The sequence below is a fragment of the Littorina saxatilis genome, linkage group LG6, assembly GCF_037325665.1.
Source record: "Littorina saxatilis isolate snail1 linkage group LG6, US_GU_Lsax_2.0, whole genome shotgun sequence".
NCBI lineage: Eukaryota > Metazoa > Mollusca > Gastropoda > Littorinimorpha > Littorinidae > Littorina > Littorina saxatilis.
In genome coordinates this window covers 48,745,202-48,759,237 of record NC_090250.1, presented here as the reverse complement: position 1 = coordinate 48,759,237, position 14,036 = coordinate 48,745,202, and the positions used below count along the sequence as shown (strand labels likewise).

The window sequence follows — 14,036 nt, the reverse complement described above, 5'->3', positions numbered from 1 at the left end:
GGGTGGGGGTTTCTGGGGTTTCCGGAAACCCCCCCCCCAGCCAGAAAATATAAATATTTTTGTGTGTTTTTTTGGGTTGAGTTTCAATTTTTGGGGTATTAATCAGTGACAAAATCTGCTGCCTGAAACTGGTTATGATCATCCTCAGAATGCACCAGATTGCACCATTTTGCATCCTTTTTTTCAAAATTTTCCGGGGGGACATGCAAGCTAGGTGCTTTGCGCCGTCGGCTCGTCACTTGGCACCTTCACACCCATATCTTCACAATATACTTTTGGAAACCCCCCCATAAAATGAACTGATCCACCCCTGCATATGCATTAACCTTATGACGATGAATAATCTTATAAATGTTTAAAGCAAAATTTCTGTATTATAATATATATATATATAATATAAAATCTCAGATTCATGAGCAACAATTTTTTTCAAAATTACAAAATTATTTGTTTTGGTGTTTTACCCAGGCGCTTGTGGCTTTTTATTGTCGAGAACTTGTGCGTCCTAGATGTCAAAGAAGAGTAGCTTTCCTTGTAAAGTCTGCTAAATCTAGTTTTGTCAGTTTTACTAATATTTTTCTTTTTTGGGAGGTTGGGGAAAAAATGGAGTTGGGGGGGCGGCGCTTGGTACCTCGGCTATATCCTGAATCAAAGAAACTGTCAAATAAAATAGATATATTTATATATACAGAAGAAGAACAAAAAATCACTCATTTTGTTCTGTAGAAATATATACTTAGCTCCCTTTCACAACTGAAGCTGAAAGCATGAATACACAAGCAAATGGTAACACTTACACTAATAGTAATACTGTGATTGCATTTGCAGACTTTTGTTCCCCGACCAAGTTGCAAAAGTGCGGGAGCGAACAGAAGCAGAGCAGAGAATGCAGGAATTGAAAAGACAAAAGATCCGTGACATTCAGCAACACCGGCGGGAAGTCTTGGCGGCCCTGGAAGAAAACAAAGACTAGTGGTTATTGCTGTGTGTGCTGTGACAGTGAGTTTTGTTTCTGATGTTAAAAGTGTGTGAAAGATAATTTGCGTCAGCCGTGTTCAGTGAGACTGTATCTCTGCCTGGTAAAATGTGGATGAGAAAGATAGGTTGCTGTGAAGTCAGAAGAAACTAAAAACAAGCGCTGGGTTTATTGTAAATCTGCAGTAATACACTAAGCATGTTGTGTTTTGTTTGAGTTTTAATTTTAAAAGCTGTTACACTTTTGCAGCTGTTCTTGTGAACGTTTTTATTTTACTGATTCAACTTGAAATGCAGTGATGATAGACTAAAAATCAATATTCTTATTTAGAATGCAATATGTTACTGCCTACTCAACTTGAAATGCAGTGATGATAGACTAAAAATCAATATTCTTACTTAGATTGAAAGCAATATGTTACTGCCCCTGTTTTTTTACTGTCAGAGTTGATTCATTTTCAGCTTATGTTTTGTTTGAAGTTTAAGTCGAAACCTTTTCAACTTTTGGGTGATAGCGGTAAAAGTGTCCCGACCCTGAACATGACAGTGATTGTTTTTAAATTTAAAATAACTGCTTTGTTCTTGAGTAACAGCATGGAATAAATGTTCTGTGATACTTTGGACTGCGTTGTTGCCTTTGTTATTGTTAAAAATACCTTGTTTCCTATGTGGTCTTTCAAGCCGCCCCCGAAGGAACGTACCTTGAGGAATGAAATGTTTCATTGTTTGTATTGTTGTCATTGGCTTTCGTCTGTAAATGTAATGTTTGCTTACATATGGCTCTATCTGACCAGGTACGAATATATTAGCTCAGACTGTTAGCTTCAGATCGACGTTAGATCGACGTTACAGGAATACAGAATACTGTATTCTGTATTCCTGTAACGTCGATCTAACGCCTGCATTCCAGATTGTTGATACACAGTTTCTACACAGTTACTACTATTCTGAGTGACCTGCTGCAGCACAGCTGGTCTCGGCTAAAATAAACTTGGTCAACATAGGTGGGGTAGAAAGTGTTAAAACTTGAATGCTTGTGCTTCTACAGTTCAGAATGGTTGTTTTTTCTCTCAAGTTCATTTTTCTTTGTTTCCTTCTCTGTCAGTGTTGATGTTTGTGTTTGGCGTGTGTGTGCGAGAGGTGTGGAGAGACAGTTCATCGTTCAAAACTCTTGACACTGTGTTCTGGCCATTGCAGACTATGATGCAGAGAGCGCCACTGAGAGAAGTAGCACACATAGACAGCACCAACATGCCTGATCAACGCAGTACAAAACACACGCCTGACAAAACTACAGACAAGGCAGCAGTCACTGTAGCAGCTAAACTTCTCGACTCTGCCAAGAAATCACAGACTAAGAGGCTGGCCAAGAAAATGAAGCTTTCGTTACACAAATCTGCAGGCAGTGCTGGCGGTAAAAAGCAGACTGCCAGAACACTAGCTTTGTGTACCACTAATGACCTGAATGACACAGTTGAGTTCAAAGACAGCATGCCAGTTAGAAACGTTGCAAAACCCCCACATGCCTCAAGAAAACGCAAGGTAGCACAGCAACCTCAGCAAGCCCCGAAAAAGAAAAGTTTAAAGCGGGATAGGGAAGATGCTCAAATGAGTGCTGTTTCTGACTGCTCTAGCGAGGCAGTACAGAACACCACAGCAGATGGTAGAAACGCAAACAATCTGCTGACGCGTGAAGTGGAAACAGCAGAGGCAATAGACACAGATGAATCGAGTGCACCTCACACTAGTAGTCATTGCGATAAAGACACGTCACAGTGCGACCAAGACCTGTCGACATCTCTACACACCTGTCCTACCTGTGGAGAGACGATGCCACAGAGAAAACTTGTTCTCCACAGGACCCAGTGTCTGAGGAAGCAGTTTGGGCGATGTAAGGCTGAGAGTGCAGCATCAAACGGTACGTTATTGGTTGCCACAAAGCTTCAAGGCATTGTTCAGTGGAACCCCCTTTTAAAACATCAACAAATCTGAGAAAATCATGTCTTAACTCATTGTCTCCCAGGTACGGATATATCCGTACTCACTCATATGGCTCTATCTGACCAGGTACAGATATATCCGCTCAGACAGTTAGCTTTAGTCGCTTCCTGTAACGTCGATCTAACGCCTGCATTCCAGATAGTTGGAGTGACCTGCTGCAGCACAACTTGGTCAACATAGGTGGGGTAGAAAGTGTTAAAACCTGAACAAATCTGAGAAAATCATGTCTTAGAAAGTGGGGAGTCTTAGAATAGAGGTAAATTTACAGAAGTTATGATCCTCATTAGAGCAGCAAGGTGTTTAAAGGAGAAGGGCCTTTTAGAATCTGAGAAAATCAAGTCTTAAAAAGTGGGGAGTCTTAAAATAGAGGTAAATTTACAGAAGTTATGAACAGAGCAGCAAGGTTTTAGATTGGGGGGGGGGGGGGGGGGGGGGGGGGGGGGGGGGTCTTAAAAGCGGGGTTTCACTGTAATGTGGTTCTTGAGTGGCTCATCTGAAGCTGATATGAGTCTTGGGGAAATTGGTCAGTTTTCTTAAATTTTATTTGCTTTGGCTGAGAGTGGTGTAACTGTATTGTTTGGTCGGTGGTTGGGGAATTGTTAACTCTTGTGGTGACAGAATCAAAAAACAAGAAAGGTAGGTTTTTGGAACGTTTCTTATTGACAAAACAATACATTCACAGATATTTTGACCCAACGGTCTTTCAAGTGAACAGACAAACAAATATTCACACATAACTTATCTTGATAGAATCAGTTTTCGCCCACTCGTCAGGAAGCCGAGCTAATGAATGAATGAATGAATGAATCTTGTGGTGACAGTTTTGACATCAATTTATAGACAAAATATTGTGGAATACTATGAATACTGACAGTACAATGTTGTATGCTTCAGCACCAGTGTCAGACCATTGTCAATGAAGAAAATTATGCAAATACGGGGGACACCCCCCCCTCCCCCCTAAAATCTGAAAAACAGGCCTTGAAATGGAGGTCCATTTACAGAGGTTATGAACAGAAAATCTGAAAAAGCCAATAGTCAGGAAGTCAAATTTCTTCTTCTTCTGCGTTCGATGGGAGGAAGAAAGATAATTGTACGGCCATATTATCGTGGAAGCGTAGACAGCCGATTTTCTCCCCACGCCAAGTTGGCTGCTGTCTTCCGTCTTCGGTGGTTGAGGTTCTTACTCTCGTCGCGATATAACCTTCGTGGTTGAAAACGACGTTAAACACCAAATAAAGAAAGAAAGAGGTTCTTACTCAGGGTTGCCTCCTCCCCAAGAGTAGCTGCCTTGCTGGGCTGTCGAGTCCACTCTACCCGGGAGGAAGTCAAATAAATTGGGGGGTTCGAAAGGAGGGTTCCATTAGGTAGTTGCATCGTTATCATCTCTTCAAAAACATCAGTAGTGAAAGGTAGATCCTCATTAGAATTAATTTTTTAGCGCCTACCGTATGGTTCGTGTTGACTTTCAAGCACAATGTTGAATATACTCTGCTGGATGTCAATTGAACAAAAGATTTATTTTCATCACAGATGACGACAAGCCATGCACTGACAGAGAACATCACACAGGAGATCCAGACAAACAAAATCACGGGGAGGGCAAAGCCTCGACAGCAGACTACTTTTTCTGTCAGCTGTGCCAAAAAGACCTGTCCCACATGAACTCGCATCGCCGCACGCTTCACATCAACCACTGTATTGACCAGGTGGGTATTACAGGGATACATGTGGCTGTATCGGAAGCCAAACTTCCGGCTTTTTCATAAAGAATAACAAATCAGGAATGGTAGATAATTGGAACGTTTACCATTGACAAAACAAAACGTTACATTTACTAGTATGTCGAACCAAAGTTTTCATTATAAGCATTTGTTATCTTGTGTGTGCATGTGTTATTTTTTCACTCAAACACCCTTGTATAGGATAGTTTTAGCTATACTTCGCCTCTACGCATAATGTACACATGATGACATTCTCATTTTGTAAAACTCCAGCTGAAGGTTACATACACAATGTTCTCTGAGGTAAGTAGATTTGTTTGAATTGTATTGAAATATGCATTGGTCCAACTGTTCTGACTATTGTCCGCTTAATAGGATGACTGATGGTCAGAAGAACTTCTACATGTTAAAACCATTTGATGATCGACCGGTCAGGGGCCGGACAAATGCGTCAGATCAGAAAAGTGTGCGTCAATGACCAAAGACCAAAAGCTGGGGACAACACTGCATGTATTGTTAACAAACTTGACCGCCTTCTGTCTGTGTGCAGGAGGAAAAGCGGAAAAAGACAGAAGAGGAGAGACAGCAGGCGCTAGAGGCAGCAAAGATACAAGTCCTGGAGTGCCCAATGTGTGGAAAGGTTTTGCGTACAGCTCTGGTGGGTTGTATTTCATCACATTTCTCTCGTACAATTCCTTCTTTTTCCTCCCCTTCTTCTTCTTCTTCTTCTTCTTCTTCTTCTTCTTCTTCTTCTTCTTCTTCTTCTTCATCTTCCTCTTCTTCTTCTTCTTCTTCTTCTTCTTCTTCTTCTTCTTTTTCTTTTTCATCATCCTTGTCCTCCTCCTCCTCCTCCTCCGATGTGTTGTTCTTCATAACACTTTTCTCACACACTTTCCTTTTCTTCTTCTTCTTTTCATTTGTGTTGTTCGTGTGTTTCTGCTTTCTTTCTTTCTTTCTTTCTTTATTTGGTGTTTAACATCGTTTTCAACCACGAAGGTTATATCGCGACGGGGAAAGGGGGGGGGGGGGGGGGGGGGGGAATGGGATAGAGCCACTTGTTAATTGTTTCTTGTTCACAAAAGCACTAATCAAAAAATTGCTCCAGGGGCTTGCAACGTAGTACAATATATGACCTTACTGGGAGAATGCAAGTTTCCAGTACAAAGGACTTAACATTTCTTACATACTGCTTGACTAAAATCTTTACAAACATTGACTATATTCTATACAAGAAACACTTAACAAGGGTAAAAGGAGAAACAGAATCCGTTAGTCGCCTCTTACGACATGCTGGGGAGCATCGGGTAAATTCTTCCCCCTAACCCGCGGGGGGTGTGTGTGTTTCTGCTGTTTCTCCACAGCTGGGGTAGATTTTATTTCATAAAGTTTTTCTCATGCAATGTCTTATTCCTCTTGTCGCTTGGGTTGTTGATGTGTGTTATAGGGAGGGATTTTGCCACGTTTTGCCTCACTGTGCCTCCGATACAAAGAATTATGTATCCATGTCACGGAATGTGATTTACATGTTTTCTGTATCTGTAGCTTTTGAAAGTAATCAAGTCATTTTCCTCTGAGAATCCTGGTTTCTTTCTTTTGTGGGGAAAACCTGAAGTTAATACAAACAAGAGCCCTTTGTATTTGCACAGGTTTTCTGCAGCTTACAAAAGGCATGTTTTCTGTGTTAGAGGAGTTTTGGTTTGCAAGTCCTTATGTAACCATGCTGTAAATGGTGTAAATCCAAAAACGAAGAGACTGCCAACGTTCCAAAATTCAAAATGAAAAAACAAGAAAGGTAAGATGTTGAAACGTTTGTTATTGACAAAACAATACGTTACAGTCACAAATATATCGACCCAACGGTCTTTCAAGTGCACAGACAAACAATTATTTGCTTGGAACTTTCCCAACAAGCGGCCGAAACATTGGATCAAGCTAAGTTCTTGTTACTAATTGTTTGTCTGTGGCGGGGATGTAGCTCAGTCGGTAGCGCGCTGGATTTGTATCCAGTTGGCCGCTGTCAGCGTGAGTTCGTCCCCACATTCGGCGAGAGATTTATTTCTCAGAGTCAACTTTGTGTGCAGACTCTCCTCGGTGTCCGAACACCCCCGTGTGTACACGCAAGCACAAGACCAAGTGTGCAACGAAAAAGATCCTGTAATCCATGTCAGTGTTCGGTGGGTTATAGAAACACGAAAATACCCAGCATGCTTCCTCCGAAAACGGCGTATGGCTGCCTAAATGGCGGGGTAAAAACGGTCATACACGTAAAATTCCACTCGTACAAAAAACACGAGTGTACGTGGGAGTTTCAGCCCACGAACGCAGAAGAAGAAGAAGAAAAGTTTGTCTGTGCACTTGAAAGACCGTTGGGTCGATATATTTGTGACTGTAACACATTGTTTTGTCAATAACAAACGTTCCAACAACCTACCTTTCTTGTTTTTTGATTGTAAATGGTGTGATATGTTCCAGGGTTGTAAGATTAAGAATCACCATCTTTATGTAACCATGTTGTAAATGGTGATATGTGTTCCAGGGTCGTAAGAACCACTTAAAGAAGTGTGCGTCCAGTCTGGGTGTCCAGCCTGACCAGCTGCTGGCGGCGGTCAAGCGACAGGAAGAGGAACACCAGGTCACACTGGCCGCCGGCATTCTGCCCACCTCTTACAGGTACAGTGGTACCTGCGATGTAGGGCCCCTCTGATGAGAGGACACCTCCCATGAAAGAACATCTTCTGTTGTCCCCTTGTCTATTATCTCTACTAAAATACACCTGTTATGAAAGGCCACCTGCAATGTAGGGACACTTTGGGTTGGTCCCAAGCGTGTTCTTTCTTCACAGGTACCACTGTGGAAGACTTCGGCTGTAACGGCTAGTGCTTGTTCTTTCTCTACTTTGACAATACATTGTAGAAAGTTTCACGGTGACTACTTTTAAAAATACTTGACAGAACTGCTTCTCTTTTGATTCTTCAGATCATAAAGGAAAGACAGGCCTTCTTGGTAGTTTCAGGTATCTTGCAGAAAAAACAATCTGAAAGTGATGGAAATTGAAATCACTGACAAGTCATATCTAGTGTCTTACAGCTTTTCACCCTTATAAATGAAATCCCCTTGTTTTAGGCATGGTTTGACGAGTTAAAGTGGCAGAGTTACCAAAGTTTGTATGAGACGGGATTAGTAATTGTAAAGAAACACTGGTCTGGAAAAAGACCCAAAAGAAGAGCATTTTGTTGTTTTTGAGAGGCGTTCATTTTGATTGCTTTGTGTGTCACAGGCCTGGTAGGCAAAAGGTTACTTCTACACACAGGGGGATGGCTGCATTACCCAAAAGGTATGACTATTTTGTGACAGAAATACTCGAACAAAAACAGCAGCTTGTTTTATTTTATTTTTTAAGCAGTTTGTGATCAACTGAAAATGAAAAAAGTTAAACAAGAAGTATGTTCATGGTTTTTTTTTAGAACAAGCATGTTGTGCGATTGTATACTAGACATGGTGGTATGGTCATTGAAGGCAACACAACAAAACAAAACGGTTAACAATAATGTTAAGAGTGAGAAAATATTCATGTGATGGTCACAAGGTTGATAATGGATCATGATGAAATCAATTTCAGTAAGCTGGACGAAGACACACAACTGGCTTTGGCGATATCATCCTCACTGAGGCCAGATACAGACAGCGATGCAGGGCCAAGCACCTCCGAAAATGCTGCACCAGCCAACAGGAGAGGACGTAAAAACAAACAGTATGAGCTTTATTCTGTCTATTAATTTTGACTACAACACCTGGGGCCAAGGACTGCCCTGAAATGTTTTATCAGGAGTGTCTTTTTTTGTGACTTATTTTTTTGAAGCAAGTACAAGTACGACTGCTGCATATTTTAGTGGGTACATAGGTTTGAAAGTAATTTTAGAGGCAAACTAGACACGTCATGAGTTTGACAGTAGTTTTGGAGGCCAACATGACTGACATTTCTTTCTGGCTAGATGTGCATGGTATTTTACCAAGCGTGTTACGCCACAGTTTCTAGTTTTGAAGTGTTAGTGACAGGCGCAATGGCCGGGTAGATTAGACGCCAGCCTTCCATGCAGATGGTTGAGTGGTCAATCCCGGGCACGTCTGATGGGTTTAGAGTGGACACTTTTCTGATCTCCGGTCAACTTATGCAAGCACAAGACCAAGGTCATAGAGAAAAGATCCTGTAATCCATGTCAGAGTTTTTTGGGTTATAAAACCACGAAAATACCAAGCATGCTTCCTCAGAAATCAACGTATGGTTGCCTGAATGGCGGGGTATAAATGGTCATACACATAAAAATCCCACTCGTGCCAACAAAAAAGAAGGGATTTTCAGCCCAGGAATGAAAAAGAAGTAGTGTCAGCATGCTGGAGGACGGGCGCAGTGGCATGGTGGTAAGACGTCGGCCTCCTAATCGGGAGGTCGTGAGTTCGAATCCCGGTCGCTGCCGCCTGGTGGGTTCAGAGTGGAGATTTTTCCGATCTCCCAGGTCAACTTATGTGCAGACCTGCTAGTGACTTAACCCCCTTCGTGTGTACACGCAAGCACAAGACCAAGTGCGCACGGAAAAGATCTTGTAATCCATGTCAGAGTTCGGTGGGTTATAGAAACACGAAAATACCCAGCATACCTCCCCCGAAATCGGCGTATGGCTCGAAGCCCATGAACGAAGAAGAAGAAGAAGAAGAAGAGTAGTGTCAGCATGCTGGAGAACCAAGACCGTGCACTGTTTGACGTTTCAGGGAAGACGACTATCTCCTGGTGAAGCTGACAGAGTCCCAGGCTGCTGACAGGATTGCAACTCGCGTGTCTGATCTTCTCATGCAACAACAGGTCTGTCTGTTTGTTTCTTGTGTCTGACTGCCTGCCTCTGTCTATTTGTGACTATCTCTCTCTGTCTATCTATCTTGGTCTGTCTTGTCTCCATTTATTTGAGTGTCAGTCCACCTTTCTGTCAGTAAGGCTGTCAGACTTAGATGTTCCAGGGAAAAAAATGACTATGGGGAAGGGAGAGAACTGAGAACATTTTCTGACAACGGCGCTGGTGGCAGCCAAAGCGTTAGAGGAGTTTGAAGTGGAGCTTTTTTCCATCTGACAGATGAGTTCATGTGTGTACATTGATCTCAATAATGTGCTTGTACATTTTTGATAGAAATACAAAATCTGAACAGTGGGCAGAGAGCAGGGATATGTCGAAGGTTAAGGTCTGTTTCTAGAGCTTGCTCTAGATGACACTAACAATTAAATCCTGTTAAACAAAAAATCTGTATCGTGGAGATAACTGCTACTGACACGTAATGTTGACAATTTTTCTAATGTCTGTAATGTAGGTAAAATGCTTTAGAGATTTGTGAGTCACTTTGATAGCAATTTTGATAGCCGTGTCCTATTGACACGCCACGGCCAGTGACCCGTCAGGTTTAAACTTTGCCACTGATCAAAAGATCAAACACATGTAAAGGTTTTTTTTTTAAACTTAGGAAAAAAGACACAGTCCGATGACACATGTAATGGCCATTCTTTACAAGGAAATGTGAAGTCAACAGAAATCTGTGACGTCCCCCACTAGAAAGTTATGGACACGCCAGTGATTTCCCAGTGCGCGGTTTCTTTGAAGATTAAGGTCTGAGTGAACCAAGGAGATCTGCATCCGGTATCATCTATCTTCAATTCAGTTTTGCATGGTTTTACATTCCTCAGTGATGTGGGTCATTACAAAGACAGTTGTACTTTTCTTGCAAAGAATGCCTGATATACATGTAGCTTAAATCAAAATCAAAAGCTCCATGTTGCTCATGACATTTTTCGTTGTTTTGTTTGTTTAACCACAGGAGGAAGAAGTGGACGAAGATCTGATTCCCCCTTTGCCAGCAGTCAGCAGAGACTTGCTTCGTGTACGTGGCGACAGAAAACAGACATTGCAATGGACAGCAGATGAGACTGATGCAGATGTAAAGGTATTTTGATAGTTTTGACAAAATGTATCCTAATGCACATGACAGGCAGATGCAACACCAAAACAAGCTTAAACTCTTGGCACACTGCGGTGACTGATCGTGTTTTGAATTGTCCAAGTCTCAACAGAAAACAGGCCTGATGCCTCTGTTCTTCTGTGATTGCTCATTCTTCATTTTCCCCTTTGAATTCAAACTAATTCTCTTTTCGTGTCTTTTTTTTTGTCAGGCAATGTCTTCTCAGCTGGATAGACTTTGATTTGGACAGTCTCTGCTGCATAGTTAATACAATTTTTATCAAACAACTCTGAGGTTTCAGCAAATACACGTTATGCACCATTTCCCTTTCACTGCTGTTTTTTTTTATCACAGATGTTCTGGAGACGTGCCTGTTTGGAAAGCCAGTCAAGCATAACGGCAGAAGTGGATTCCGATCCCTCCATGGAGTTCTACGTGGGCGCTCTGATGCCGCCGGTAGAATTGAGCCGCGTGGTGGCAGGAAGCAAGATTCGTAGGATGTCTGAGATTCCGGGCAGGATGGGCTCACAGCAGGTGAAGATGTTGAGCGAAGCAATGGAAGAATGCAGTGAACAGGTGACTGAAGAAATGGAAGAAAGCAGTGACGAGGTGAGCGAAGACCGACCCCCTCCGTCCACTCAGACGGCAGCGCTGCTGGCCGACATGGCTGCCGAGGCTGATGGGGTGAATGCAGCAACTCGGCTGTCTTCAGCTTGCCTGCAAACTTCTGCTGTGGTGAGTAACGGTTCAGAAGAAAGATAAGAAGTTTGCTCCTGATACCAGATGTTTCTGCTACTTGACTGACAATGTCTTACAGTGGACACTCCCCTTTTAACCCCCCCCCCCCCCCTCTCCAGACTTAACTTCCCTTTAATTTGTTTAAGACTATTTTATATGATTTTTTTCCATTATTTTTTTTAATTTATTTCCATTATAAGACTCACTCCCAATAAAGACCTGATTTTCTTACATTATTGACAGCCTTAAAAGGGAAAATTCATGTACGTTTTCAAGTCTCGCCATAATTGTGTGTGCTTAGCGTGTAACAATATGCTTATTGTTTCTTTAAATTGCTCTTGTTGTATCCGTTGCAGGATGTTGAGAGACAAGTACAGCAGGATTTGCAGTCCGACTACTCGTCATTGGTGAACCAGCAAGAGTTCAGTGACGTGGTGATTCATGCAGCAGGGGCAACCACTCTGTATGCCCATCGTGTCATTCTCTCAGTGCGCTGTCCTGCCTTGCTGAAGGTATAAAAAAAAATCTGAAACATTCTGTTAGCATTTCAAAATCAAGGCTAAAATAGATACAAGATACAAGATACAAGAAGTTTTATTGTCTTCATCAATACAAGGAAATTTGGCATGTGTGTGGCAAGATATGATACACTGATACATAGACATTTATAAAACACAACTGAAGTTCAATATCAGCACACCCTTACGCAACATACCCACTACTTCATAAAACAACAAGGAAGTTTAATGAAGTAGGTGCAGATAAGTGAATGTTTTGTTATGCATTTGATTAAAATAAGCAAATCCAAAATATATTCTACCTTTCTTGTTTTTTGATTATGCATTTTTATAGAATGTTCCACCTGGAAAAATCCAGATTATTTTCAACCTGCAGCAGAATTCCTTACATCAGTGAACTTTTGGTCTTTAGTAACGTTTTTAACTTTTTTATGGTAAAGTTTGGGTCAGGTAACACCTGTTTTAGGGTGAACAGATCTGTCTCAGCTTGTCATGTAAGTGTGTGTTTGTGTGTTGACAGATGTCAGCTGAGGGGTCCGGCATTGTCGACCTGTCCGACTGTAGCCTCCAAAGTGTAGTATCACTGCTGAACTTTGTGTACGCCGGAGTGACAGAGGTGGACGACAGATGGATACAACACACACTCAAATTGGCTGACAGGTACACCCCTTGTTGAGACCTTCCACAATCTGAGAAACTCAAGTCTTGATTACCGTATTTTAGGGACTATAAGGTGCAACTTTTTTTTCTTAATCTTGACCCCTGCCGCTTATTGAACGGAAGCGCCCTGTGTGTTGTTAAAATAGAAATCCCTGGCCAAGTTTCATCTCAGACATCAAAGAGACCGCCTGAGTACCAGTCAAACAACTTGTGATAATGCATGTTTCAGCTACTAGGTACTACCCTGGCCAAGTTTCCTCTCAAGACATCAAGGAGACCCCCCATAGGTTAAACTGGGTCACTGACCCCGGTGCAGGAAGTGTTTCCTCTCTCAGATATGAAAGGGGAACCACCTCTCATAGCTAAAACTGGGTTATTGACCCCGGGGAAGAAGGTCAGTGTTAATAAACAAGGCCACCCAGCTATCACAGTGGACCTGCCTTTGATCTCGCGCACACACAGAGCACAAATATTTCCACTCTGTATTCTTCCTTTGATGTGCGGCTTATAGACCGGAAGCGCCTAATGTGATGTTTTTTCTCAATTTTACCTCAAAAGTGGGGGTTGCGCCCTATATAAGGAAGAGCCTTATAGTCCCGAAAGTACGGTAAGAGGAAGTCCCTGTTTGCAGACATCATGAGAAGAACAAATTGGAACAATTTGGTTATACAAAAAAAGGAGGGGGGGGGGGGGGTATGCAGGGGGGTTTACAGTGTATATGTACCCTAAGTGACCAGAATTTGGTGTGAGAATGGACATTTTGTGTGTGAAACATGTCTGGTGTTTTTGAGTCACTTGAGAAAAAGTGACTCTATGTAATCGGTCAGTGTTAGTCTGTCCGGCCGGCCGGCCGGCCAGCCGTCCGGCCGGCCGTCCGTAGACACCACCTTAACGTTGGACTTTTCTCGGAAACTATCAAAGCGATCGGGCTCATATTTTGTTTAGTCGTGACCTCCAATGACCTCTACACTTTAACGATGGTTTCGTTGACCTTTGACCTTTTTCAAGGTCACAGGTCAGCGTCAAAGGAAAAATTAGACATTTTATATCTTTGACAAAGTTCATCGGATGTGATTGAAACTTTGTAGGATTATTCTTTACATCAAAGTATTTACATCTGTAGCCTTTTACGAACGTTATCAGAAAAACAAGGGAGATAACTAGCCTTTTCTGTTCGGCAACACACAACTTAACGTTGGGCTTTTCTCGGAAACTATAAAAGTGACCGGGCTCAAATTTTATGTGAACGTGACTCATTGTGTTGTGAATAGCAATTTCTTCCTGTCCATCTGATGCCTCATATAATATTCAGAACTGCGAAAGTGACTCGATCGAGCGTTTGCTCTTCTTGTTTACTTTGATGATTGTTCTGCACGATAAGCCTTGTAGAAGAGAAGTGTGTCTTTTTAATTTGACTTCCTAA

General features: G+C 42.1%; 1 protein-coding gene across 1 annotated transcript in view; it reads left to right on the top strand.

The window, feature by feature from the left end:
* Window positions 1–2,159: 2,159 nt before the first annotated feature.
* The window catches only part of LOC138969414 (uro-adherence factor A-like), a 28,608-nt gene continuing 16,731 nt past the window's right edge, over window positions 2,160–14,036 (top strand). The window contains exons 1-11 of the mRNA XM_070342209.1: window positions 2,160–2,893; window positions 4,510–4,685; window positions 5,251–5,358; window positions 7,237–7,370; window positions 7,978–8,034; window positions 8,320–8,451; window positions 9,468–9,558; window positions 10,557–10,682; window positions 11,052–11,432; window positions 11,792–11,947; window positions 12,474–12,613. Of these exons, the coding sequence (XP_070198310.1) occupies window positions 2,176–2,893; window positions 4,510–4,685; window positions 5,251–5,358; window positions 7,237–7,370; window positions 7,978–8,034; window positions 8,320–8,451; window positions 9,468–9,558; window positions 10,557–10,682; window positions 11,052–11,432; window positions 11,792–11,947; window positions 12,474–12,613 (2,219 nt within the window). The 5' untranslated portion in view covers window positions 2,160–2,175. The remainder of the gene's footprint in view (window positions 2,894–4,509; window positions 4,686–5,250; window positions 5,359–7,236; window positions 7,371–7,977; window positions 8,035–8,319; window positions 8,452–9,467; window positions 9,559–10,556; window positions 10,683–11,051; window positions 11,433–11,791; window positions 11,948–12,473; window positions 12,614–14,036) is intronic.